This window comes from Podarcis raffonei, chromosome 8 (assembly GCF_027172205.1).
Source record: "Podarcis raffonei isolate rPodRaf1 chromosome 8, rPodRaf1.pri, whole genome shotgun sequence".
Taxonomy (NCBI): domain Eukaryota; kingdom Metazoa; phylum Chordata; class Lepidosauria; order Squamata; family Lacertidae; genus Podarcis; species Podarcis raffonei.
In genome coordinates, this window is record NC_070609.1 from 74539024 (window position 1) to 74566502 (window position 27479).

The 27479-nt window shown below is 45.5% G+C and overlaps 3 protein-coding genes across 7 annotated transcripts in view; all 3 read right to left on the minus strand.

The window, feature by feature from the left end:
- The window catches only part of LOC128419760 (solute carrier family 2, facilitated glucose transporter member 5-like), a 23846-nt gene extending 11742 nt beyond the window's left edge, over positions 1–12104 (minus strand). Inside the window, exons 1-5 of one of the 3 annotated variants that reach the window (XM_053400854.1) lie at positions 10785–10952; positions 10206–10621; positions 9547–9633; positions 6200–6298; positions 898–1061 (exon numbers count right to left, since the gene is read on the minus strand). In XM_053400854.1, coding sequence (XP_053256829.1) covers positions 898–1061; positions 6200–6298; positions 9547–9597 — 314 coding nt within the window. In that variant the 5' untranslated portion in view covers positions 9598–9633; positions 10206–10621; positions 10785–10952. Of the gene's footprint in view, positions 1–897; positions 1062–6199; positions 6299–9546; positions 9634–10205; positions 10622–10784; positions 10953–11579 lie in introns of those variants that run through there. The other 2 variants (XM_053400853.1, XM_053400852.1) reach the window with 2 other exon arrangements.
- ENO1 (enolase 1) overlaps positions 1–18319 on the minus strand; it is a 167372-nt gene extending 149053 nt beyond the window's left edge. Inside the window, exon 1 of the mRNA XM_053400869.1 lies at positions 18315–18319. The gene's annotated coding sequence lies outside the window, so the exon portion shown is untranslated. The remainder of the gene's footprint in view (positions 1–18314) is intronic.
- The window catches only part of LOC128419763 (solute carrier family 2, facilitated glucose transporter member 5-like), a 35513-nt gene continuing 22637 nt past the window's right edge, over positions 14604–27479 (minus strand). Inside the window, exons 7-14 of one of the 3 annotated variants that reach the window (XM_053400860.1) lie at positions 25880–26032; positions 25146–25271; positions 22115–22302; positions 21747–21857; positions 19977–20078; positions 17723–17798; positions 16659–16786; positions 14604–15454 (exon numbers count right to left, since the gene is read on the minus strand). In XM_053400860.1, the coding sequence (XP_053256835.1) occupies positions 15281–15454; positions 16659–16786; positions 17723–17798; positions 19977–20078; positions 21747–21857; positions 22115–22302; positions 25146–25271; positions 25880–26032 (1058 nt within the window). In that variant the 3' untranslated portion in view covers positions 14604–15280. The remainder of the gene's footprint in view (positions 15455–16658; positions 16787–17722; positions 17799–19976; positions 20079–21746; positions 21858–22114; positions 22303–25145; positions 25272–25879; positions 26033–27479) is intronic. The other 2 variants (XM_053400861.1, XM_053400862.1) reach the window with 2 other exon arrangements.

Below are 27479 nucleotides of genomic sequence, written 5' to 3' on the forward strand. Positions count from 1 at the left end.
TGCCAACTTCACATGGACTAGCAACTTGCTTTTGCATCCCCCCCCCATTTTTTTTTATTGATTTTCCAAATTTATAAATAAACAAACAAACATAAATCCTAACTGTAATAATTCCACTTTTGTTAACATTATGAAGTGACTTCCTCGAATCCCCCTGGCTGAGTTTCAATGTGTATCATTGTAACGGTTTTCCAAAACTAATTTCTTATAAAATTTACTTAGTCAAGTAACATCTTTCTTTCTTTTCATATTAACTTTAAACATATTATTCTATAACATCACATATTTAAATCCTAAGCCAATCTGATACTTGCAAGTATTTCTATTTAAGTTGCTTTTGCATCTTGGCTAGGGATGGGCAAATCTGTTTAGTTCCATTTCCTATTTTTTCAGCTCTCCACATTTTCACATCTGTTTGCATTCCCCACCCCAAATGTCCCCTAACAAACACCTCCTACCCCACTACACAGGGGCAGGGAATCTCCAGCCCACAGGCAGACTTGGCCTATGAGGCTGTTTCCCTCAAACCACACCCACTTGTCCTTGCTTGACCTCATACGTAACGTCAGGTGTGGGGCAGATAGAGGCATAGCTGCCAATGCATGGGGAGGAGCCTTAAAGTAGCATTGGCAAGGGAAATCAGACATTGGTTCTACCACCCATCAGCTTGGTTAAAACAGAAGCCTTGGGCACTTCAGAGCACACCATGGGCTCCTGTGTGACGCTTTGAAGTCTTGACATTGGGACTTCAAAGCACCCAATCACCTAATGCCATTGTGACATTTGGCGACTGACAGGCAAGCAGCTCCAAGGCCAGAACCAGAGAAGCATCTGGCCTGCAAAGCCTAAAAGGACCCACCCCTGTGCCATAGCCCCATAAACATATTCCCTCTTTACCTGCCGTATCTGTCCACCATGAAGCTGACCAGAAGGGACCCAATCAGGCCTCCAAGGGAATAGATTGCAATGGTGAAAGTGTAGAGGAAATCAATATAGTCTTCTTCATCTACGTTGGCCTTCTTCCTCTGTTGATACGTGCCATTGTAAAAGTTTGATATGAGCTAGGAAAGGGAGGAATAGATAAGAATGGTTGCACTGGGGGAGCAGAGCCCTTTAATGGACTTGATTTGCCCACAAATAAAGTTCTGGTATGCGCTCAACTCTTTCGTGCAATAGTGTCAGGGACCGTGCTGAGGAGGAATGGTGGGAGCCTGAAACTTCCCAGCAGGAGGACAGTACAGATTTGGAACAAGTTGTGCAGCTTCCCGCTGAAGAATTGATGCTTTTGTATTATGGTGCTGGAGGAGACTCTTGAGAGTCCCATGGACTGCGAGAAGATCAAACCTATCCATTCTTAAGGAAGTCAGCCCTGAGTGCTCACTGGAAGGACAGATTGTGAAGCTGAGGCTCCAATACTTTGGCCTCCTCATGAGAAGAGAAGACTCCCTGGAAAAGACCCTGATGTTGGGAAAGATGGAGAGCACAAGGAGAAGGGGACGACAGAGGACGAGATGGTTGGATAGTGTTCTTTTTTTAAAAAATATTTTATTTAGGATTTTCTTGTTTTACAGAAGTGTAATGCCTCGTATTTTTTCCCCCCATGTAACATTTTTACAAATCCGTTTCATTTGTTGAGGCATTAGGGGGAGAAGAAAAAAAAAAGGAAAAAGAAAGGGGGTGGAGGGAGGGAAGATGAATGGGGGTGGGGTCAGGTGGCGGTGTTTCTATTATGCTTAGTGTATGTAGAGTTTGGTGTCAGCGTTGTTTGTGTTGTTCACTTGTGTTCCTTTGGTGGTGAGAGAGTTTGGGGTTGGCCTAGGGTGTGATTGTTTGTTTGTGATTGGCTGTGGTGATCTTTGTTTTCGTGTGTGAGTGGGGTGGGTGGGTGTTTTGGATCAGGTTAGCCATATTGATTTGTATGCTGTTGGTGGATTATTGTCATTGTCTTGTTGGGCTGTGTATGTGATAAAGGGGAGCCATACCGGGGTGAAGGTGTCTTCTTCTGTTTGTCCCCGTGTCAGTTTCAGTTTATTAGTTAATTTTTCCAGTAGGGCTGTTTCCCATACTATTTGGTACCATTGGTCCATGCTTACTTCTGACAGGTCTCTCCAGTGTCTGCTTATGGTGTTTCTGGCTGCTGAAAGTAGGTGGGTTATGAGTTCTTTGTGGTGTAAATGGGCGTTGTTGTCTTGGAAGATGTTTAGTAGGGCCAATTCTGGGGTGATATCTAATACTTGTTTAGTTATTTTACATATTTCTCGTATGGCTGTTGCCCAGAATAGTTGGATTTTGAGACGTTCCCACCACATGTGGAGGTATGTGCCTGTGGAGGTGCACCCTCTCCAGCATTTTGGTGAGGTTCCTGGGCATATTAGCGCTAGTTTCCTTGGTGTTAGGTACCACCTGTAGGTGAGTTTCAGTGTGAGTTCTTTTCTTTTCGTTGATATGGATTTAAAGGGAGGTTTAGACCACATTCTGGTCCATTGCGTGGGGTTAATCTCATAGCCTATGTCATTCTCCCATTGTTTTTTGATTGCGTCTAGGGGGTTTGTGGGATTTTGGAGTAGTATTTTGTATATTGCGGATACTGTCCCTTTACTGTTTCCCTTTGTTGTTAGGAGGAGGTTTTCGAAGGTTGTCAGGGGCCTAGTTGCTGCTAATTTTACGGTTGGGTTGTTTAAGAGGGCATGTAGTTGGTGTTGTGTTAACCAGGGCATTTGGGTGTCTTCTAGTTTGTCTTGTATTTCTTGTGTTGACAAAGGTTTGTTATTTTTATAAAAGTCTATTAGGCGATATAAGCCTTTGGTTCGCCAGGTTTTTATCTGGAGGTTTTGTGCTGCATGGTGGAATAATGGGTGGTACGCCAGGGGGATTAGTGGGGATGGGGTTGGGGATAGTTTGCCTATTTGTGTTTTCCATGCTTTGAGCATGGTCTGTGTGTACCTGTTGAGTGTTGTGGGGATTTTCTTTAGTTTGTTTGGGAGGAGTGGGTATGCTGTGGTGCAGGTATTTTCAATTGTGTCCCTCTCTAGGTGTACCCATTGTTTTGTCTCATCTTTGAGTATATATGGGATTATATGTCGTATTTGGTTGGCAATGTAATATGCTTCTATGTTGGGGATTCCCCATCCTCCTTCTGAGGTGGGGAGGTGCAGGCATTTGGGGCTTATTCTTGGTTTTTTATGTGAGAAAATAAAAGAGTGTAGTTTTCTCTGCCAACTGCGGAGTTGGGTTGGGGGGATCCAGATTGGGAGGGTTTGGAATAGGTAGGTTAGTTTTGGGAGTGTGATCATTTTGATCATGGCTATTTTGTCTGAAAGAGTGAAATTCATGTTATTCCATCTCTTTAGGTCTTTGTTAATTTGTCGCCACAGGGGCTTGTAGTTGTGGAGGTGCAATTTATTGAGGTTTCTGGTTATTTGTACCCCTAGGTATCTGAACTTGGTGTGGCAAAGTTTTATTTTGGTGACCTTCGTGAGTTCTTTTTGGGTGTGAGGAGGGGTGTTGAAGCACATAGCTTCTGACTTTGTGAAATTTACCTGTAGGCCCGACACCATTGCAAATGTGTTGAGTTCTCTGATTAGGGAGGTTGCTGTGCTTATGGGGTCTGGTGTTGTGACCATTAGGTCATCTGCAAAGAGCCCTAATTTATAGGTTCTGCCTTTTATTTCCACTCCCTTGATGTCTATGGCTGCTCGGATGCGGATTGCTAAGGGTTCCAGAGCCAGGATAAATAAGAAGGGAGACAGTGGGCATCCTTGTTTCGTGCCTCTTTGGATAGCTATAGTATTAGAATCCATATTATTAGTTCTGCATCTTGCTGAGGCTTGGGAGTATATTTGTTTGAGGATTTGTAGGAAGTTGGGGCCAAATATCATGTTAGTTAGTACTGCTAATATGTATTTCCACTCTAAGCAATCAAAGGCTTTGAGGATGTCTAAGGACATAATTGTCAATGGGAGTTTCGTTGCCTTGCTGTGTTCGATCAGGTTCAGTAGTTTCCTGATGGGGTCTGTTATATTGCGGCCAGGGACAAAGCCAGTCTGGTCTGGGGCTATTAACTTGTGTAGGAAGATTTTTAGGCGGTTGGCCAAGATTGATGTGAATATCTTGTAGTCTTGGTTTATTAATGAGATTGGGCGGTATGATTCTACTTTGAGGCTATCTTTTAGTGGTTTTGGGATGGAGACTATTTTGGAGTGGGTCCAGGTTTTGGGGATGGGACCCCCTTTTATGATGTCGTTGAATAGGCGGGTCATGTAAGGCATCAAGGGTTCTTTGAATTTCCTATAGAATTCTGCTATGAAGCCGTCTGGGCCTGGGGCTTTGTGTGGTTTCAGATTTTTGAGGACCACATCTATTTCCTCTGGGGTGATAGGGCTGTCCATGAATTCCTGTTCCTCATCAGTTAGGGTAGGCATGGTCAGTCCTGCTAGAAATTTTTTGATTTCCCTCTCTGGTGGGTTATGGGAGGTGTATAGGTTGGAGTAGAATTCTGCAAATTCTGAGATTATTTCTTTGGGGGAGAATGTTATGTTGCCGTCTTTTTTGGTGATGCAGTGTATTCTTGTTTTGAGTGCTTTTTTCCTACATCTATTTGCTAGTAATCTGGAGTTTTTCCCTCCATATTCATAGAAACGTTGTTTAGAGTATAGAATGTTGATCATTGTTTTGTTGATTTCTAAGGAGTCTAGTTCTCTCCTTTTTTGTTCTATAAGTTTGAGGAGTTTTTTAGATCCTGTTTGTAGCGTGATGAGAGGACTGTGATGTCTTGTTCTATTTTGCTAATTTTTGAGGTGGTTTGTTTTTTAAGGAATGTTTTCTCTTTTATGCAAGCTCCTCTGGTGACCGCTTTCATTGCGTCCCATAGGAGGGGGGTTGTTATATTGTCTACATCGTTTTCCTCGAAGTAGTTTTGGAGGGTTTTTGTGAGACTCTCTCTAATTTGTTTGTTTGTAGTTAGGATGGGACTGAAGGACCATGATGGGGTGGTTTGTGTTCCTTCTCCTATTTTAACGATGACTTCTACTGGGGCGTGATCTGTGATTTTAATGTTACCTATGTTTGTTGATTCCACTGAGGAGATCAGACCCTTTGGATAGTGTTCTTGAAGCTACCAGCATGAGTTTGACCAAACTGCGGGAGGCAGTGGAAGACAGAAGTGCCTGGCATGCTCTGGTCCATGGGGTCACGAAGAGTCGGACAAGACTAAATGACTAAGCAACAAAGTGCAGCTTCCCAAACCACCTCCCTGCTTCCTCCTGCTGTGAAGCATAATCTCATGGGACATGGGACACATGGTGTGGGCATTTTGGGTGCTGCCCATTCACCTGGAGGATTTTCGTTGGCTGGGTTTTAAATCTGAGGGCAAATTGGCACTGTAGCAGAAATGCAGAAGATAGAATTGCTACCGACGAGGTGTAGGTGGCCTTGCACAATTGACCCTTCATATCACCCTAAGCAGCGGCATTTCTGATGCTGACTCCCGCTGACTTGATTGCGGAGAGAAGTCTGGAATCAGAGGCAGAAGCTGAAATCAGTAAGTGGGAGGGGAGAGGCCAAGAGCCAGGTTGGTGAAGAGTTGGTGTGTCTCTCCCTCCTGCTACGACAAGCTCCCCTCCCTGCTTGTCTCCCAGAACCAGAAGAGGGCTAAAACGGGTGGAGCAGTGGCAGGTTGCGTGCAGGAGTGGTCTCTGATTGCTTGGGGAAAGCTCCAGAGAGGATGGTACTTGGAGAGGCAGGGATTTGATGGGATAAGGCCTAACAGAGATGAGCTGCTGTACTCACTAGGCCTGACACTCAGCCAATGCTGTGCAAATTGTGTTTTTGCTAATAAGGTGGTACCTTGGGTTAAGTACTTAATTCGTTCTGGAGGTCCATTCTTAACCTGAAACTATTCTTAACCTGAAGCACCACTTTAGCTAATGGGGCCTCCTGCTGCCGCTGCGCCGCCGGAGCACAATTTCTGTTCTTATCCTGAAGCAAAGTTCTTAACCTGAAGCACTATTTCTAGGTTAGTGGAGTCTGTAACCTGAAGCGTATGTAACCTGAGGTACCACTGTAAAGAGTTTGCTGCTGGCTCGTTCTTTGACAGGTGGCTAAAAAGCTCCTGTTTCAGATGATACGGGGTCCCTGCTGCAGAAATAGTAACAGATCTTTGACCCTCTGCAATCCCAGACCATTACATGTCTGATCTTACCGTAGATGGATGGCTGGCCACCCAGAGGTTGTAACCATATTGTAGAGATGAGCCAGAGGAAGTAAGCAGGGTAACTAGCAGAAGCTGCCTTGTCAGCGCCTATGGGAAGGAGCAGAAGCAGATACTGGGGCCTTTGAGTGTAGAGGGCGAAGCATTAATACATCCTTTTAAATTGATGGTTTATTCAATACATGTAGAACTTCAGAAAAAGAAACTTAAACACATAGTAAAAGAGAGGTCTGATGCTGTCCTGGTTTGGTCTAGCAGAGAAATCCAAAAAGCAAGGATCTGGGCCAAACATTTCAGCAGCACAAACATCTCTAAGTGGCAAAGGCCAGACTTTTAGAAGACATCTGAAGGCAGCCCTGTTTAGGGAAGCTTTTAATGTTTGATGTATTACAGTATTTTAATATTTTTTTGGAAGCCGCCCAGAGTGGCTGGGGAGGCCCAGCCAGATGGGCGGGGTATAAATAAAAAATTATTATTATTATTATTATTATTATTATTATTATTATTATTATTATTAGGGTTCTTCCTGCAAGGAAACATTTCCATAAACTAACGAATTCACATACAAATGAACGAATGAAAAGTCAACATCGTTTCCCTTGCTTCCCAACTGCTAGTACTCCAACAGAAATTTAAAGACAAAGAATATATGTCAACATAAACATACTTTCACAAAATCCACACCTTGGGATAAAGAGGAAGCATCATACAATCATGGGTGCCTTCATTTGTAAATAAAATAAAGGCGCGCTATATTGCAAAAACACTGGTTTCTTGCAATATGTTTTCCTGTTCTTTTCTTTTGTTTGCATGCAAATTTCTCCCCCTTTCTTGTTCTTATTTACAGACATTAATAAGTACTTTAAAAAGGGAGGAAAAAGCAAACTAATAATTAGAATTAATTAAGAATATGGGACTAGATGTGTCATTGGCTTGATTCAGGAGGCTCTTATGTTCTTACATTTTTACCATTAATTTCTGGTGTTTCTGGTGGATTAGAGGATCCATGGGCAGTTTGTACCCAGTAGTACCTTTAAATCTTTAAATCACCAATTACCAGTGCTTTCTGTTAGGATATTTCCGTTCCACCTTAAAAGGGAGCAGGCTGTGTGAGTCACAGAGTCTGCGTATTTCCTGTTCACAGGATGTTTATGTTGTCAGTTGCTTTCGTTTCCTTCTTATTGCCTAAGCATACCGATGCAGGCGGTCATGGTTTCTTTGCTCTGACCAACGCTGAATAAACTGTAAATATGCTCTCCTGCTGTGCATCTTTCGCTGTGTGAATTCTGCTGATAGAGTGTGCACCAGCCTAAGAATGTGGCAATCTATTTTCTAAGGCTTCGTGTCGCTGATTGCTGATACTGCGTGTCTACGGGAGATCGATGGATCATCCGGCAGCCGGCTTGGGGACTATGATGGACTGTGTCTCCCTGGCAGTATCCCAACACTTTCCCCCTAGAAAAATAGGTGCCGGTACTTGCCATGAAGTTGTTAAAAAGTATGGCACTTACTGTAACAACAACAACAAAAAGAGGTGCCTTGAGTATCCCCTGAAAAAAAGGCACTGCCTATTGTAATATTATGAACACTCTGCTTGAAGGTTGTAAGAGGACTTTTTACAAATAAATGTCACCTATGATATTTACGCATGGTGTAGAGAAAGTGTACAGGGAAAAGAATACAGAGGGCTCCTCACTTGTGCAACTCTGGGAAATAATTAAGTAATTTAATTCATACCAGGAAATGGAGTGAAAGAGCTGGAGAGTCACAAGGAGACCCTCCCCAGAGCCTGAAGGGACTTCGGTGAGGGTGGAGAAGAGACTGGAGATGTAGCTGGGCTTTGTTTAGGCTGCTCGGCCTCCCCGCCCAGCAGCTGATGCATGTGGCAGCCCAGCAGCAGCTGCTTCTCCACACATCCTCCAGCATCCAGCCAGCCTCAGAGCCTTAGCTGTCAACTTACAGATTTGAAAATAAGGGACCAGCAGCCTCGAAAATAAGGGATCAGCAGCCCAAATAAGGGATTTTCCTGGCACAGGTATGTTCAACTTCTGAGCCCCTCTAAGCCAAAGGCAGAAAGCCCAGCCAGCAGCCAAACAAAGCCTCAAGCGGTGGTTCCCACAGCGCAGCAACCCGGCAAAGGGGATGCAGCAAGGAAAACCACCGTCACCTCTCCACTGGGAAGCGCTGAGCAAAGGCGAGTCCCCAGGCAACGCGGCCCATTTGATCGGCACAAGGCATGCAAGCTCCACTCCCCAGTCGTTCTTAGACTCCTTATTGGGTGAGCAACGCAGCCAAGCAACACAGTTGGAGCCTCCCTCCTCCCTGGCCAGCAGTGAGGGAGGGAGAGGAGCTGTTTCCTTTGAAACCCGGGAAATTTAAGGGACATCATCAATAAGCAACAGCAGCGGGACACGGCACTGGGATAAGGGAGTTTCCCGCCAAATAAGGGATGGTTGACAGCTATGCCCAGAGCTCCAATTCCAATTGTGGATATATTGTGGTACAGTATATATTTTTTATTTGGATTGGATAGAGAGTGTCCGAGAGGGCATTTAAAGGGTGTTTGGAGGGTGCTCCCCACTTATGCGATTTTCAGTTATGTGCATGGGGCACCGGAATGCAACCACTGCAAAAGTCGGGAGTCGCTTATATATGCATCTGATCTGAGATGCATGTACAGTCGCACCTCGGAAGTCGAACAGAATCCGTTCCGGAAGTCCGTTCGACTTCCGAAATGTTCGGAAACCAAAGTGCAGCTTCTGATTGGCTGCAAGAAGCTCCTGCAGCCAATCAGAAGCCACGGAAGCCCCATCGGACATTCGGCTTCCAAAACAATGTTTGAAAACTGGAACACTCATTTCCAGTTTTTTATCGTTCTGGAGCCAGAACATTCAACTCCCAAGGCGTTCAGGAGCCGAGGTACAACTGTATTTGAAAAATGTCCTGCTGGTCTCAGTGAAAGAGACCCGGAAGCATTTTGTCCTCTTACACCCTGCTCTGCTACTTTATTTCCTCAATTATTCTCCTTTGTTTTAGCAATAATATTGTATGAGGCAAGCACCCTCGCTATATCATTTTAGACAGCAGCCTGACCCAGACAAAAGCATTTAGTTATGCATATTTGGTTTGAAACATTTTGCTCATTTTAACTGCATTTTACTATGTAACCCATTTAGCCTTAAAAGAGTTTTTGCATTAACACATTCCTGCACCCCCCCAATAAATAAAATAAATACATTTTAAGGGGTTTCCTGCCAGACCTGTTTGCATTCTGGAAACAAACAGACATCAGTTTGTTTAACAAAACCTCGCTGGGTGAACAAACCCTCTGAACTTACCCATTTGTGGGATCTTATGGACTTTCTTCTCCTTGTTGAAACGCTTGCCATGGATCCTCGATACTGAGTATCAGATGACTGGCTTACCTTGGGAAAATGAAAAAGTTATCGACTGCTGCAAATTAATTTAGAACATAGCATTAGCCTTCTGTTGCCTTCTTGGTAGTTGTGCCCGACCTGTGGAACGACCTCCTGTCAGATGTCAAGGAAATAAACAACTACCAAACTTTTAGAAGACATCTGAAGGCAGCCCTGTTCAGGGAAGTTTTTAATGTATGATGTCATATTGTGTTTTAAGTTGTTGGAAGCCACCCAGAGTGGTGGTTGGGTAGCATATAAACAAACAAACAAACAAACAAACAAACAAACAAACAAACAAATGTTGTTGTTGCCATTATTTAATATATTATAAGGTAAAATATTATAAGGTATAAATATATTATATCCTGCCTTTCTCCCAAGTAGGGATTCAAAGCAGCTTACAACATTTTAAAAGTTCAGTTATAAGGTACAGAGTAAGAAATACACACTGGTTAAAATAAATTAAAGGGTGCCACAACACAATTAAAACCAGCAATTAAAATACCTGTCAGGCTTCAGGGAATCCGATCCCTCCCCCGATGGCAGCCAAAAAGCAGATAAACAAGAAGAGTTCTTACCACGTCATTTATTCAGTATTCACAGAGAGAGAGAGATGAAGGAATGCAGTCTCTATTAAATAATGGCATCGCTCCGAGTAAAGTCCAACCCCCTCCGTCATCCCTGCGATGGCTGAACTGAGCTTTCTGCCTCTGAGTTTTCTGTTCTACTACTCTCAATGCCCGCCTAGTCCTGGAAGAGGGGGGCTCGGGAAGGCTTTCCAAAGACACTGAGTCTGTCAGCTGTTTCTCCCCCAGCGCTTCTTCTTCCTGCTGTTCTTCTCCCAATATTTCCCTTCTGCAGCCTCTGAACTATGGCCTTCTGCAAACCACTGTTCTAAATCTATACTGTCCTCCTGTTCTTGGGAAGGTTCAGGAGAAGGGAGGTCGGCCCCTACCATTCCTCCTCAGTCCAGTCCCTGACAATACCTGGACACCTGAGCCTGGATAGCTCAGTTGGTTAGACCATGGTGCTGATAACGCCAAGGTTGCAGGTTCGATCCCTGTATGGACCAGCTGCATATTCCTGCATTGCAGGGGGTTGGACTAGATGATCCTCAGGGTCCCTTCCAACTCTACAGTGCTATGATTCTGTGCTACCATCAAGGCCAAAAAACCACTGATAGCCTTAAGTAAAGGTAAAGGGACCCCTGACCATTAGGTCCAGTCGTGGCCGACTCTGGGGTTGCGGCGCTCATCTCGCTTTATTGGCTGAGGGAGCCGACGTGCAGCTTCTGGGTCATGTGGCCAGCATGCCTAAGCCGCTTCTGACGAACCAGAGCAGCACACGAAAACGCCGTTTACCTTCCCGCCAGAGTGGTACCTATTTATCTACTTGCAGTTTGACGTGCTTTCAAACTGCTAGGTTGGCAGGAGCAGGGAACGAGCAACGGGAGCTCACCCCGTCGCAGGGATTCAAACCGCCGACCTTCTGATCGGCAAGTCCTAGGCTCTGTGGTTTAACCCACAGTGCCACCCACGTCCGTCCCACGACTGATAGCCTTATCCCCCATCAATTTGCCATTGGAGTGTAAAAGTTGGTGACCATTGTACAGCTTGTGACAGTGAATTCCGGAGTTTAACAATGGCTACTAACCACAATGGCTATGTTCTATCTCCTCTGTTGGAGGCAGTATGCCTGGGAGTGCCTGGGAACCACAAGTAGAGTGAGTTGCTACTGCACTCAGGTCCTGCTTGTGGGCTTCCCATTGGGGCAACTGGTTGGCTATGGCAAGAACAGGATGCTGGACTAGATGGGCCTTTGACCCAATCCAGCAGACTCTTCTTATGGGATGTCACTTACAGTACATCCTTCCCTGTCCTCCCTGTTGAGTTTGTATGCAGAGATAACCTTGTCCCGCTGAATATCTCATTGGTGTACATCTCCCATCATACCTTATCCTCTGTCAGGCTGGCAGTCGAGGGTTCGAGTCCAACATTTGGAACGTCCAACTGGTTCTCCAGTTCTAGGTTGTTGGCAGTCATCCTTCCTTCTTAGGCTGGGTAGGGGACAGAGAGGCAAAGGACATGCAGACTAGCCCAAGCTTTCGGAACTGGTGAATGGCGGAACAGGCAGCCAGGCTCTATTTCCCATTGAAACAAGTCATTCGGAAGGTTCACGGCGTTGCAAGAGCCAATCAGGGGATGGTGGCTGGAACATTCCAGGGGAAGCTGTTGACAGTTGGAAGGCCCAATAAAGGATGCCCATGTCGGAGCGTATCAGATCTGAATGATTTGCAACCTGAGTAATACAGCTGGTGTAGCATAGCTGCTCAGAGGTTGCCTGCAGAATATTAACAGGATTATGTATCCTCTCTGCAAGAAACCAGGCTAAGGGACCATCAGCAAATCCTGATTTAAAACCACCTTTAACACAAGCACACGAAATGGCCTTAGGAAAGCCACACACTCTCCATTTAGCACCTACTCCCCTCCAAATTTCAAAGCGGAAGTTTGAAATGTTTATACAACAACAACAACATGACCTTCACCCCACAACAATTAAATACAATATTAAATATATTGATCTACTTTACATGATGGTTGAAGATATAAGAAGTTCATCCCAGTAGGGATGGAACGGCGCTGCTTTCATTGCCTGGAGCTACTCTTCTTTTGCTAGAATTTCCCAAAGTTCACATTAAATCCCGGAGGATTTTAAAGGGTAATATAATAATTAGTATGGGGCTTTCAAGTGTTTAGCATTCGTATAGCGCTTATGGGAGGAAACATTACATTTGTGGGTTTGTAACTTTAGAGAATAAAAAAGAGGTGACCTGAGAAGAGATGTATAGAATTACGCATTGTGATATGGAGAAAGAGGATATAGAAAAGGTTTTCTTCCCCCTCTCCCTCACATAACACTAGAACCCCGATCCACCCAACGAAGCTGAGTGTTGGAAGATTCAGAACAGAGAAAAGAAGGACTGCTTCATGCAGTGTGCAGTTAACCTGTGGAACTCCCTCCCACTACAGGCAATGATGGCTACAAAACTGGATGGCTTTATAAGGTAAAGGTAAAGGGACCCCTGACCATTAGGTCCACTCGTGGCCGACTCTGGGGTTGTGGTGCTCATCTCGCTTTATTGGCCGAGGGAGCTGGCGTACAGCTTCCGGGTCATGTGGCCAGCATGACTAAGCTGCTTCTGACCAGAGCAGCACACGAAAACGCCGTTTACCTTCCTGCCGGAGCGGTACCTATGGCATTAACCCCTTCATGCATTAAGTAGACTTAAGCTTGTTGGCTATATAAGGCTGGTTATCCCACAATTACTGGGACGCGGGTGGTGCTGTGGGTTAAACCACAGAGCCTAGGACTTGCTGATCAGAAGGTCGGCGATTCGAATCCCCGTGATGGGGTGAGCTCCCGTTGCTCAGTCCCTGCTCCTGCCAACCCAGCAGTTTGAAAGCACGGTGGTAAGGTAAACGGCATTTCCGTGTGCTGCTCTGGTTTGTCAGAAGCGGCTTAGGCATGCTGGCCACATGACCCAGAAGCTGCACGTCGGCTCCCTCAGCCAATAAAGCGAGATGAGTGCCGCAACCCCAGAGTTACCTAATGCTAGGTTGGCAGGAGCAGGGACTGAGCAACGGGAGCTCACCCTGTCGCGGGGATTTGAACCGCTGACCTTCTGATCAGCAAGTCCTAGGCTCTGTGGTTTAACCCACAGTGCCACCCATGTCCCTTGGCTTTATAAGAGGTCTACACAAATTCATGGAGGACAAGGCTATCAGTGGCTACTAGCCAAGATGGTTGTACTGTGCTTCCATAGTTGGAGGCTGTGATGCTTCAGAAGTCCAGTTGTTGGTAGCCACAGAAGGGTGCTCTTGTGCTTGGGTCCTACTTGCCAGTTTCTCACAGGAATTTTGGGGAACAGGATGCTGAACTAGCAGGGCCATTGGCCTGATCTAGCAGGTTGCTGTTAGCAAGGTAAAATGGTAAAGGACGGTTAATCCCAGTCAAAGGCGACTATGGGGTTGCGGTGCTCATCTTGCTTTCAGGCCGAGGGAGCGGGCGTTTCTCCACAAACAACTTTCTGGGTCATGTGGGCAGCATGACTAAACCGCTTCTGGTGCAACATAACACTGTGACAGAAACCAGAGCGCACAGAAATGCCGTTTACCGTCCCACCACAGCGATACCTATTTATCTACTTGCACTGGCGTGCTTTCAAACTGCTAGGTTGGCAGGAGCTGGGACAGAGCAACAGGAGCTCACTCTGTTGCGGGGCGTCAAACCGCCAACCTTCTGATCGGCAAGCCCACTGACAACCCACTGGAACCTTCCGCAGAATCCAGCTCCTGAGCCTTTTGATCCCTGGTTACTTCCGCAAGCTCCAATATTCCCTGACGTCCCAATTCTGCCTCCGTCACCTCACACAGGCCTTCTTCTGGGCCATCTAACTCCACCTCCGTCTTTGTTGGCCCCACCATCTCTTTGGAATCCACCCGTCGTCTCCATGGCATCTCCTCCACATGCCTCATGACTGAATTTAAGAAATCTTTGGGACACTTTTATCTCAGGCCTTCGAGGCAAAGGCGTCTTTGCTGTGGCTTCTCGCAGCAAAGAGTATCTGGGAGCTCATTGGGATGGCCTTGGGACCATCTCCCAGCCTAACCTACTTCACAGGGTTGTCGTGAGGGCAAAATGGAGGAGAGAACCATGGATGCTGCCTTCAGCTCCTTGGAGAAACAGGCAGGATTGTACCGGTAATTTTGTGGTTGTTAGAGCCTGGATAGCTCACTTGGTTAGCGTGTGGTGCTGATAACACCAAGGTTGTGAGTTTGATCCCTGTCTGCGACAGCTGCATATTCCTGCATTGCAGGGGGTTGGACTAGATGATCCCCAGCGTCCCTTCCAACTCTACAATTCTATGATTCTATGAAAAGAAACACACAGACTTCCTGGAAACAGGGATATACATCACACATGGATTTATTATTATTATTATACTTCAGTTTATACAGCATGTGTTATTATCAACAAAAATGTAATAATGATAATGAAGGCTGAGCAATAAGCACCAATGGAAAAATAGCCTGAGGTTAGACAGTTTTTTCTTTTAAAAAAAGATATTGAGGAAGCCGAGTTCATTAGTTTCAATGGGCCTACTCTCAGCAGGATGGCCATTGGGCATAACTCTATATCTGTTAGAGGAGGGATGGGGAACTCGTGATGTTGTGGGAAGGATGGGGGACTCCTGATGTGGGAGTCCAACTCCCATCAGCCCCAGCCAGCATGGGGTGATGGGAGTCACAGTTCAGCAACATCTGGAGACATCTGGTCCCCCATACGTGGATTACAGGTGCTTGAGAGCTGGACACATCATCCAGAAATGAAGTTCCCTGCTGTGTCTCTGCATGAGTGGCTGATCCAGCTTTTATTAAGACTGATTAAAACACGGATGAGTAGCCTATGACCCGTCAGGTAGGTGTATAAGCCAATAGTGAGAGGTGGTGGCAGTGGGAGTCCAGTGTAGGAAAAAGAAGGAATAAAGTCCAGGCTGTTCAGTCAGACCAGAAGGGAAACTGCTGCGATCACCAATGGGCCAACCGAACAGAATATCTCTAAATCGCTGCATGGACTGTCTCCCAAGTTTCTAGTCCTCTGAGATTTGCATGAGCAGGAGGGTCCTGGTCATTCGGATTGCCTCGGTCCTCCTGATATCCAGGAAGTTCTGGCCGCTGGTTTCCGGGATCTGCTTGAAGGCATAAATTAAGATGGCTACGCAGAGAGGCCAAAAGAGGAGAAAGCTGTAAGGCTCAATGTGTATCTGGAGAGGAAAAAGATAGAGAGATATAGGACTTGGGCACGATATGGAATGTGTGTAAGAGAAAAAGATAGTAGCAGCCACACCAACTCAAGCAAAATGACAGGCAAGCAAGCAAGCAGCATGGGTGGCAGGCAGCCCATGCAAGCTGTTTAACGGGGCAGAGATTGGAGGCACTTCTCAGAGCAGTTTGGCAAACTGCTCTCTGAAGCACCCTTTGTTATGTACTGAAGTTCTCACCCTGGGCCAGCAGGGGGGTACTGTAGATAGTTTTCACTCAGGTCCACATATGCAAATAAGGGATTGAAAGTGACGTTCAGTGATTGGATAGTTACAGAAAATGGTTACTGTTGAATTCTAGTGGAGCTCTATATAAGCAGGCTGGCTGAACCCTTCAGTTCTGTTCTGTTCTGGCCTGTGAATAAACAAGAGCTGTTTGAAGAATCGCTGTGTCGTCTGATATGTTCACAGACAACTTAACACCCTTGTTCAACACAGCTAAAGCAAGGTTTAATGGAGGGGGCAGGTGCTTCAGAAAACCAGTCTCTGAAGGAGGAATGGCTTCTGAAAGTAACAGACTATGCAGAAATGGCAAAGCTGACAGCAAAACCAAGAGATCGAAATGATGAACTTTTTAATAGATGAATGGAGGCCTTTTTGGGACTATTTGAAAAAGCATTATAGCCAAATGAAATCGCAGGCAGGATTTGAGATACGAGCAGTGGACAAAAAACGATAAAATAATTGTACTAGAGGGATTTTTATTTTATTTTTTGTAATAGAGAAGAATTTATTATATAAAGCAGCAGAAAAGGGTTTGAATAAAAACACTGGGTGGGTGGGTGGGAAGCCAATCTATGAAACATAGTCATTATGTAATTATCTAATTTGAGAAATTTTGGAAATCTTTATCTTAACTGCAAAGGAGGCTAGCTACAGAATGCACATTTAAAGCAGCAAAGTCAACACACACAAAAAACATTATTTTAAACATTTCAAAAGAAAACATTGCTAAAGGAAGTCAAGTATCAAATGCACATTCAAAACAGCACAATTATCCGGAGAATAAAATGTTATCATAAGCATAGAACATTGCCACTGCTGCTCCCAATGGTCCCTTATGGCAGGTGGAGTCTGTGGAAGTTCAGGTTCAGTGACCTGGGATTCCTCTAAGAGAACCTTGGATGTATTAGCCAAAGCCACTTACCTCCATCTGAAGGAACACGACTCCGATAACGAATTTGCAGAACCAGTGAACACAGCCCCCAGCCATGAAGGCAGTGGACCGGGATGACTGAAGGAACAGTTCTGCTACAATCACCACTGGAACTGGATCTGGGCCGGGAGAGAGAGAATGCCCCATTTTCATTTTTGCTAATAATAATATTATAATATTTTTTTATTTATACCCTGCCCATCTGGCTGGGCCCCCCCAGCCACTCTGGTAGGCTTCTAACAAAATATTAAAAGTACATTAAAACATCAGCCATTAAAAACTTCCCTAAACAGGGAAGTTTATCTATGCTACTCATCTCTTGTGCTTCCTCAAGGAGTCCTGAACATCCTGGCCATATATTTAAAACACTCCGATGCCACTTTGAACGGTTGTGGCTTCCTCCAGAGAATTATGGGAGCTGCCATTTGTTAGAGGTGCAGAGAGTGGCTAGGAGGCCCCTATTCCGCCCCCCCCCCGCCCCCCCGAACTGAAATTCTTAGACCGGTTTAACAACCAACTCTTCTTCTCAAAGAACTCTGTGAGGGGAGTAGAGCAGGCATAGGCAAACTCGGCCCTCCAGATGTTTTGGGACTACAATTCCCATCATCCCTGACCACTGGTCCTGTTAGCTAGGGATCATGGGAGTTGTAGTCCCAAAACATCTGGAGGGCCGAGTTTGCCTGTGTGTCTGTGTGGCATTGCATATATTTTTACGGACTGAGTGTGTCTTTGTCCAACTATGTCAGTACAGTGGTACCTTGGTTTAAGAACAGCTTAGTTTATGAACAACTTGGATTAAGAACGCTGCAAACCCGGAAGTAGGTGCTTTGGTTTGTGAACTTTGCCTTGGAAACAGAACATGTTCCGCTTCCTGTTGAGTGTAAATTGAGTCCCCCGCTGCTATGGGAAAGAACGCCTTATTTTAAGAACGCTTTGATTTAAGAACGAACTTCCGGAACGGATTAAGTTCGTAAACCAAGGTACCACTGTAGTGGAGAGCTCAGTGTAACAAGAGATGGACAAGTCTCATAAATCATCTTCATCAGAGAGCTTACCTGGCCCAATGGACTGTCCAATGAGGAAGAGAGTAACGAAAGATGAGCTGACATATGACATCCACCAGATGGTCTTCTGTTGGAGAAAAGGACTCACAGTTCAGGCAGAGACAGTGCTGTGGTTGCAAATGACATAGATCCTCCACTACTGCAATCATTATCATCAGAAAGCCCTATTTAATAGGACCGTGACTGTGTTCTTATGCCTGGGCATAAGCTCCATTGAACTCAGTGGTGCTTTCTTCTCCCCAGTATCAACCATCTCAGATCCTACGATCAGCAGGTGGTGCCACTGGGGACTGCCCAGCTGGCATTGACACATAACAGGGCCTTTTCAGTGGTGGCTCCTTGCCTGTGGAATGTCCTCCCTGGTGTGGTGTGTCTCTCACCCTCTCCCTTCATTACTTACTTTCAGGAATTTAATAACACTCTTGTTTAACCTAGGCATTTGATAGCTGAAAGACACTGCTCCTGGCAACCCTATGATCACCAGCTAAGAGTGTTTTTAACTGTTCTTTTAATACATAAAAAGGTTTTTAACTGGTTTTAGAGTGTTTTAAAACTGCTTTGAGTTGCGTTGGTTTTTTTTGTAAAAAAAATAACAATTGTTGCATGTTTTATCCTGGGCTCCTTTGTGAGGAAGGGAGGAAGAAAAATCAAAACAACAACAAAACAACAACATGGTTTAATTAACAGCCTATCTGCTCTACCCTGCAAAATTCCTCAGTTTTATACTGGTTCAATTGTCATCACCTCCTGCAAGCAATTCTTGGAACTGCAGTTTGGTGCCAGAAATTCCTGAGCTACCCCCATAGAGCTACGATTTTGTCAATGTGTAAATGTTCATGTTCCATAACTGTAGAAATAAATGAACAAATAAATAAAATTATAGGGTTTTATCCAATGCCAGTCCAACTCAGAGCAGACTCACTGAAGTTAATGGACTTTAGCTCATCTTGGCTGGTATGAAGCACTGAAGTTAATGTTTATTATTTAATTATCTATTGCACTTCTATCCCACCTTTTCCTATGAGGAAGTCCAGGTGGCACACACATGATTCTCCCTCTCCCACAATAACTCTGTGAGGTAGGTTAGGCGGAGAGGCAGGGGCTGGCCTCAAGGTCACACCCAGTGAGTTTTGTGACCCAGGTGGGGATTCGAACCCTGTTCTCCCCACACCCCAATCCGATAATCTAATCCATGGGTAGGCAAACTAAGGCCCAGGGGCCAGATCCAGCCCAATCACCTTCTCAATCCAGCCCGCGGATGGTCCGGGAATTGGCGTGTTTTTACATGAGTAGAATATGTGCTTTTATTTAAAATGCATCTCTGGTTTATTTGTGGGGTGTTTTTACATGAGTAGAATGTGTACTTTTACAATGGTACCTCGGGTTAAGAACTTAATTTGTTCTGGAGGTCTGTTCTTAACCTGAAACTGTTCTTAACCTGAGGTACCACTTTAGCTAATGGGGCCTCCCGCTGCCTCCACGCCTCCACCGCCAAGCGAGTTCTGTTCTGATCCTGAAGCAAAGTTCTTAACCTGAGGTACTATTTCTGGGTTAGCGGAGTCTGTAACCTGAAGCATCTGTAAGCTGAGGTACCACTGTATTTAAAATGCATATCTGGGTTATTTGTGGGGCATAGGAATTCATTCATCCCCCCCAAAAAAAATATAGTCCAGCCCCCCACAAGGTCTGAGGGGCTCCCTGCTGAAAAAGCTTGCTGACCCCTGATCTAATCACTGCACCACACCAGCTCCCCCACCACACCACATAATTATAATGGGTTCCCTCTGAGTAGGATTCAGTTGACTGCAACCCATAATTTCCATTAAAGCAGCATCCACTACACAAAATCAGCATCATTCATCATTTGATGCTCTCCTCCATGTGCCATCTCCATAGAGTGGCAACAGGAGAATGGTCTTTTCAGTGGTGGCACCTGCTTATGAAATGCTCTCTTTCCAGGGAGGTTCACCATCACGAACTACTTGGGGGCACCAGGCAAAAATGTTTCTTTTCAGCCACGGTCAGGCAGTTTGGGATATTGTGGCCTCCTTTGTTTCATGCATAAGAATGCTTTTAGCTTTTATTTTATTTCAGTTTTGGTTTTCATTCTTGTCTTGCATTGCAAGTCCCATTGGGACTTTACTTTCTGCAAATTATTATTTATCATTATCCCAAGAACTGAGGGCGCTGCATTGGTGGGTGCTTAGCGTCAGACATCAAGAGTTGGTGGACTTGCAATACAGACCTGTAATTCAATCGCCATGGCTAAGAGGACGCAGGTGATGCTACAGATCCCCAAGCCACTGAGTAGCAGATTTCTGTGCCCCGAAGAGTCAGCAAAACGGATCTAACAGATACAAAAAAAAAAGGAAGTTAGAGAGAGGAAGTGTGCTTCAAGATGGCCTGTCTATTGAGCATACATTCTGATATTTTTTTTATTTTTTTGAGTTTGGATTTGATATCCCGCTTTATCACTACCCTAAGGAGTCTCAAAGTGGCTAACAATCTCCTTTTCCCTTCCTCCCCCACAACAAACACTCTGTGAGGTGAGTGAGGCTGAGAGACTTCAGAGAGAAGTGTGACTAGCCCTAGGTCACCCAGCAGCTGCATGTGGAGGAGCGGGGAAGCAAACCCGGTTCACCAGATTACGAGTCCACTGCTCATAATGGCATTGTAGAGATGTTGGGAATTGAACCTAGGACCTTTTGCCTGCAAAGCAGATGCTCTACCATTGAACTATAGCCCTACAGACATAGGAATATAAGAAACTATCTTATATTGAGTGAAGCCCATTAGCCAATCGAACTCACTATTGTCTACACTGGCTAGCAGCAGCTCTCCAGAGTTTCTGGCAGAGTACATTACCATTATTTGCAGGGAGATGTCAGCTACTTAATGGGTGACCATATTCATTAGCTTACAGGGAGATTAGATAATTCCAGTGCATTTCCTTGTTGCTTCCAGCATTTCTGGGAAGAGGGTTTGTTGCGCTAAACCTCCCAATCAGCTCTCGCTGCTCGATGTGAATTGGCTAGTATGTGATTAGGAACCTGAGAAGCTCCCTTGTGCTAAGTCAGACCATTGCATCCCTCTAGCTCAGCAATGTTTGCACTGACTGGCAGTAGTTTTGCAGGGTTTCAGCCAGGGTGTCTTCCCCAGCCTTGAGATACTGGGGATTGAACCTAGGACCTTCTGCCTGCAAAGCAGATGCTCTAACATTGAACTATAGCCCTACAGACATAGGAATATAAGAAACTATCTTATATTGAGTGAAGCCCATTAGCCAATCGAACTCAGTATTGTCTACACTGGCTGGCAGCAGCTCTCCAGAGTTTCTGGCAGAGTACATTCCCATCCCAACCTGGAGATGCAACTGGGGATTGAGCCCATCTGAAACCCACCCGAAATTAGCAACAGCCTGGATGGGCCCAGAGATGGAAGCTCTGTTTTTACTTAACCCTAAGCCAAACCAGGCACTCAGCTATACAGCTGCAAATAAAACGTTTAAACTGTGTTGTAAAGTGCATTATACAAATGTGACACTAGATGGCGATGGTGAGCTATGGCAAATCCAATATATTTTTCAAAACTTTTTTACAAAAGCATTTCCACAGTGTTTTTTATATTCCACCCAGATCTCTGGAGAGGCGATGGCAGCCGTTTTGCCCCTTCTCTGATCCTCCTGCTGTGAGCTAAGCCATGGTTTGTCTTTGCATGCCATCCGAACCTAGACTTGTGGTTTGTCTGTAGGAAACTGGAACAACTCAGCCAGCTTAACACAGAGGCACACTATAAAAGTGCTGGCCTTTGGAGTAGGCCAAGAATAGAAGCATTACAAGGAGGAGCTAAACATTCATATCAGGGGAGACCAACATGGTGCCTTCTAGACATTTTGGACTACAATTCCCATCAGCCCCAGCGTGTGTGACCAATGCTTAGGGATTATGGAGTTGTAGTCCACAACATCTGGAGCTCGCCATGTTGGCGTTGATGTAGAAATGGGAGAGAATCTTACCACCAGGAGAGTTATGAACATAAGCATAATGTATATCGTTATGCTGATATACCCGACAATTTTCTTTTCTAACCCCATAGACATGTAGAGTATCTCCATATAATAGCTGGCCTGAAAAGAGAAACAGACATTCTTAGCTGAATGATGAGGATACAGACAAATCTGTCCATTTCAGTTTCTGTCGTTTTTTCAGTCTTAATTTCGGTTCTCCACAGAGAGCCAGTGAGGAGGGGGATTTTTCACTGCTCAATATCCCACCCACCTCAAAGCAGCCAGCGATGGCGCCAGGCAGGCTTCCCTGGGGAAAGCATCCCACACGCAGGAGCCATCATCAAAAAGGCCCGTTCTCCTTGGGGAGATTGCCCTACCGCGTTAATGCCAGTGAGCTGCTGCCCGCCCATCAAGACGACAGCAGAGACGAGGTGGTTCCATATGTCATCGAAGTGATACATCGTAAAGATGTCCATATCCTTTTCCAATTCCTCGGAGAGGTCCTCCTCGTGGAGCTCTTCAATTTCATCCTCCACGTTGTCGCAGCCCCTTAGCTTCACCAAGGCTGTGTGGAAGGAGACGACTGGCTTACTAGTGCCACAGACAACCCATGTCGGCTCAGCAGCATTTGGAGGGTTCTTAGGGCCCCCCAACCCCAGTCTGTACACACCGCCTCTTCCAGCACTGGGGGCTGGTGCCCGCTGGAACTGATTTGGCAGAGGTCAGGGAGGCCAACAGTAGGGGGCGCCAGAGTCCCTGCTCCTGCCAACCTAGCAGTTCAAAAGCACGTCAAAGTGCAAGTAGATAAATAGGCTCTGGCGGGAAGGGAAACGGCGTTTCCATGTGCTGCTCTGGTTCACCAGAAGCAGCTTAGTCATGCTGGCCACATGACCCGGAAGCTGTACGCCGGCTCCCTCGGCCAATAAAGCGAGATGAGCGCTGCAACCCCAGAGTCGGTCACGACTGGACCTAAGGGTCAGGGGTCCCTTTACCTTTACTATATGACAAGGAGCATTCTCTGGTTTGCTTTTGGGTTGTTTTTACATTTTCCCTTTAACCGTTCATTCATTCCATACTTTCCTCCATCACTTTCCAAACTACCAAAAGTCAATTTTTATAAATAAAAAAAAAAGAAGAAGTAGATTTGTTGTCCTAGGGCAAAATAGCATTTTAAAATCACTTTCAATGTGCAAAACTGTTCAAGGATGCACAGGAATCCCTCTTGCAAAGTAGCAGGAGTTCGGAAGGCACCCTGCAAATTTTCTTGTGCTACAACTAGGTGTGGCATGCAGAAAGTGGATGGAGGGAAGCTTCTCCCCCCCCCCTCTAGAATTCACCGACATCCTAGGAAGCTGAATGTTGAAAGATTCAGAATAGACAAAAGAAATGACTTCAGTGCACTACCGAACTCTCTCCTGCAGGAGGCAGCGACGGCCACCAACTTGAATGGCTTTAAAAGAGGATTGGGCAAAATCATGGAGAGGAAGGCTATAGTATCAACCGCTGCTAGTTTTGAAGGTTGTGTTCTGCCTCCACGGTTGGAGGCAGGAATGCTTCTGAATCTCAGTTGCTGAAAACCACAGGAGGGGAGAGGGCTCGTGCTCAGGTCCTGAATTGAAATTGAAATTGATATGGTTTTGCAAGTATCCTTTAAACACCTTCCAGTCCCTGTCTATCTTCTCTTTTGAGACCATATTGAAAAATCAGAACTCCTATTAGAATAAACAAGTTCTGTTTTAAATACTGAAATACTAAATAAGATGGATAAAAAAAGGTACCCCTGCCCGTACGGGCCAGCCGTGACCGACTCTAGGGTTGCGCGCTCATCTCGCTCAAGAGGCTGGGAACCGGCGCCGTCTGAAGACACTTCCGGGTCACGTGGCCAGCGTGACGAAGCTGCAGCTGGCGAGCCAGCACCAGTGCCGCACAGGGAAACGCCGTTTACCTTCCCGCTATAAAGCGGTAACTATTTATCTACTTGCACTTAGGGGTGCTTTCGAACTGCTAGGTGGGCAGGAGCTGGGACCGAACGACGGGAGCTCACCCTGCCGCGGGGATTCGAACCGCCAACCTTACGATCAGCAAGTCCTAGGCAGTGAGGTTTTACCCACAGCGCCACCCGCGTCCCAAAAAAAGATGGATAACAATGTACAATAGAAAAATTAAAAAATAATACAATACAATAAATACAATAAAAAAATAAGTTGGATAACAATGTACAATAGAAAAAGGAGCATGAAATTAGGTTAAAGGTGTGTGAAAGAAAGTAATAGAAGTGGAAATAAATTGCAATTGAGTAGATTGGAAGTCTAACACAAAGTTGGGATGAGGGGTGGTGGGTGGTGATGGGAAAAGGAATTATCTGTGGGATTGAGTGTAGGTACGTTTGAACATTTTTAACGATTGTATGAAATGTATGTTTGTATGCTTGTATATTCGCAATATGTGTGTATTAATGTTGAATTATTTTAATAATTTTTTTTTAAAAAATGAAATTGAAATACTTTATTGTCACTTGTACAACTTGTATACAATGAGATTACACGAGCACACCCCCCACCCACTCAGCTCTCTTGGTCTTAATACCCCTCGTTTACTGACACACACACACCAAACCCGAAAGTCAGTTGCCCTGTTGTTATCTTTTCATTCAGCAGCCTAAACAGCCCACGGATAGAAGCTGTTCTTTACCCTGTTGGTGCGACTCATCATGCTTCTATATCTTCTGCTTGTTCCTTCTCATTGGCCACTGTGAGAACAGGATGGTGAACTAAATGGGTCATTGGCCTGATCCAGCAGGCTCTTATTAGGCTGCCTTGCACAGAAAGTGAAAACAGCAGTGCTTTTGGTGCTCACTCACTTTGGTGGATCTGCTTTAATTAGCGGCTGTCAGGGAACTGCCATCGGAGCCCGGGGGAGAGGGAGGGCTCCAGAGGGGTTCTGGAGAGCGTCCCGGGAGGGAGAGAAGCAGCCCATCTTCTGGGGAAGGAAATCAGCATGACACCAGGGAGAAAGGGGGGCAGATGGGGGAATCGGCGAGGTGGCTTCATGACTCCTCGCTGGAGACCAGCGGGGAGAGCACGGGTCCTCCGCTGCCCACACCCTCCCTGCGCAGAAGGCTTCCGCGCAGGGAGAGTAGGCGGCGACTAGGCGTCAAAGAGCTTCTTTGCTGGAAGAAGTTCAAGAAACGCCCACTGACGGGTTCTGCCAGCGATTGAGACAGCCACGGGTGAGTGGCTTTCTGGACAGAAAGGGTTCACCCAGGTAACCTAGCCAGGTGTGGCGTCGATTTATGCATGAGCAACCCCTAGAACCATTACAGCGGCGTACAACCCTGGGCTTAAAGGTTTGGGGAACAAAGACTGATGATAATAAGCACATCCACATGTTTTTCCATTCAGTTTCTACCTTCTCTGGCTGCTTTTTCGTCATGCCTCTGAATCAGGAGGTACCGAGGACTTTCGGGGAAGAAGGGCAGGAAGATGAGCTGAAATAATGCCGGAACCCCAGTGAGGCTCAGCAGGAACGGCCAACCTGCACACAGATGGTAAGAGACATGAAATGTGATAGCACAACTAGGTGGCGAATCCATAGACCAGAGACAGTATCTGGCCCCCGCCAAGGTGTGTGTTGTCCCCCCGCCCCGCTCCGCCACCTCAGTGTGAATTTTTTTTAAAAAAAAAACATTTTTATGGTGTTTTCATTATAAACAATAACAAAGAAAAAGCAAACAATGACTGGATAGGAATAACCAGACAATATAAACCAAGCATTATAGGAGCAAGGCATAAACCTGAAGACCATTGTTATAATAATTTTAAGGTCTCAAATATAGAATAAATATTCATAAATGCACACATATCTAAATATATGAACCATGTGTCTGAAATAGTACAAGAGAGCAATCCTGAAGCCATTTTGACTCCCCCAATGACCTTAAATATTCCTCTGCAGTCAGGGAGGCAAATGGGGAAAGCCTTCCCGTTGGTTTTTTGCTTACAAATCCTGTCTTAAGGGCGTATTTGTGTATGAATAGGGTGAGCGTGTGACCTGGATTCAGGAACTTAAGTATTAACCACCACAAAAGAATGCCCAGGCTGCCCAGGTGTCAAGAGGCCAAAAGGGGCATCTCTCCGACTTACCTTCTTGGGTCCCTAGGAGTTTGTCAAGGCCAAATATGCGAGCCATCAGGCTACCAAATATGATAAAGAAATGGCCAGTGATGGCTATGGCTCCTCGCAGGTTTTCGGGGGCAATCTCTGTGAGGTACATGGGAACCACGCTGAAGGAGATCCCTGTTGACAAGGTAAAAAAAAAAAAGACAATTGAATGTGCATAGGCTACGTGCAGAAGCGTCTGAACATATTCCTGGGTTGGCAGGCAAAGCAAAGTCCTACTCAGAGCAGACTGTTACAAAAGCTGGGTGTCTGCCCCTCCCTCTGCCAAGCGGTGGCAAGAGTCCATCGGGTCCCAGGCACACATCCAGGGTCTGTGTCCCTTTGGAGAACAGAAGACGTGGCGAAGACGGTCGTGCTTCAAGAAATATGGTTCATTCACCTATTTACACCTTCCGTCTGCATGGAGGAAGTCCGGATCTTACAACATGGCCCACAGGGAACTTTTCGCCTCCCTCTCCAAGACAGGTAAAGGTAATGGGACCCCTGACCATTAGGTCCAGTCGTGGCTGACTCTGGGGTTGCGGCGCTCATCTCGCTTTATTGGCCGAGGAGCCGGCGTACAGCCACTTCTGGCGAACCAGAGCTGCGCACGGAAATGTCGTTTACCTTCCCGCTGGAGTGGTACCTATTTATCTACTTGCACTTTGACATGCTTTTGAACTGCTCGGTTGGCAGGAGCTGGGACCAAGCAACGGAAGCTCACCCCATTGCGGGGATTCAAACCGCCGACCTTCTGATTGGCAGGTCCTAGGCTCTGTAGATCTCAGCGTTTTTTTGTCCCTTCTTCCTCCCAGAAAACTCCTTGCCCTCCCCCAGAGCAGTTACCCTAGCAACCTTCCAAATCCCCAGTCTCTGTTCACACCTGGGGGCGACAAGGGAGTTCCATTGTCTTGTTAATGGTCTCTGTTGTACTCTTGATAGCTGTAGCTATCAAGATTGGTTTGCATAAGCCAGCCCAGGATTTCCTTGTCTGGCCCAGCTCTGCAGTTGGTGTCTTAGTCCATATCCCAATTAATCAAAATCCGAACATTTCCTTCATTCCTAGGGCTTAGGAGGATTCTCTCCCCCACCCCCGTGCCCCCAGATCTATAACAAGATTCATTGGACTCTTGCCAAGCAGGTGTTGATTTCTTTTTTCCATTTCTGAAAATATTTAGGGCATTTATAACAAAAATACAGAGTGCTTTTTTTCTTTAAAAATATTTAGGGGTACTCTCATTTTCCTACTCATATTGAAATACTGCCCCTCAATGAGGCCAAACTTAGATTCACAAAATGTTTAGGAGTAAGCGTAACCCTTCGTCCACCCAGAAGAAAAGCACTGAAAATACATAAAAACATACAATACAAACTGTGTACAAAAAGGTTAAAAGACACTTAGTGTAGCTCAAAGTAGACCTGTTGGAAATTATTTAATTATTTCACCAAAAGTATATAATACTTTTTAAAAAAACAAAAGCCAACCTTAAAGCAGCCTTATAGCAGCAGTTTACAAAAAGAATAGAACAATGACATTATTTATAACCTTCAAAAAAAGGAAAAAGGATTTAAATCATCGATAAGC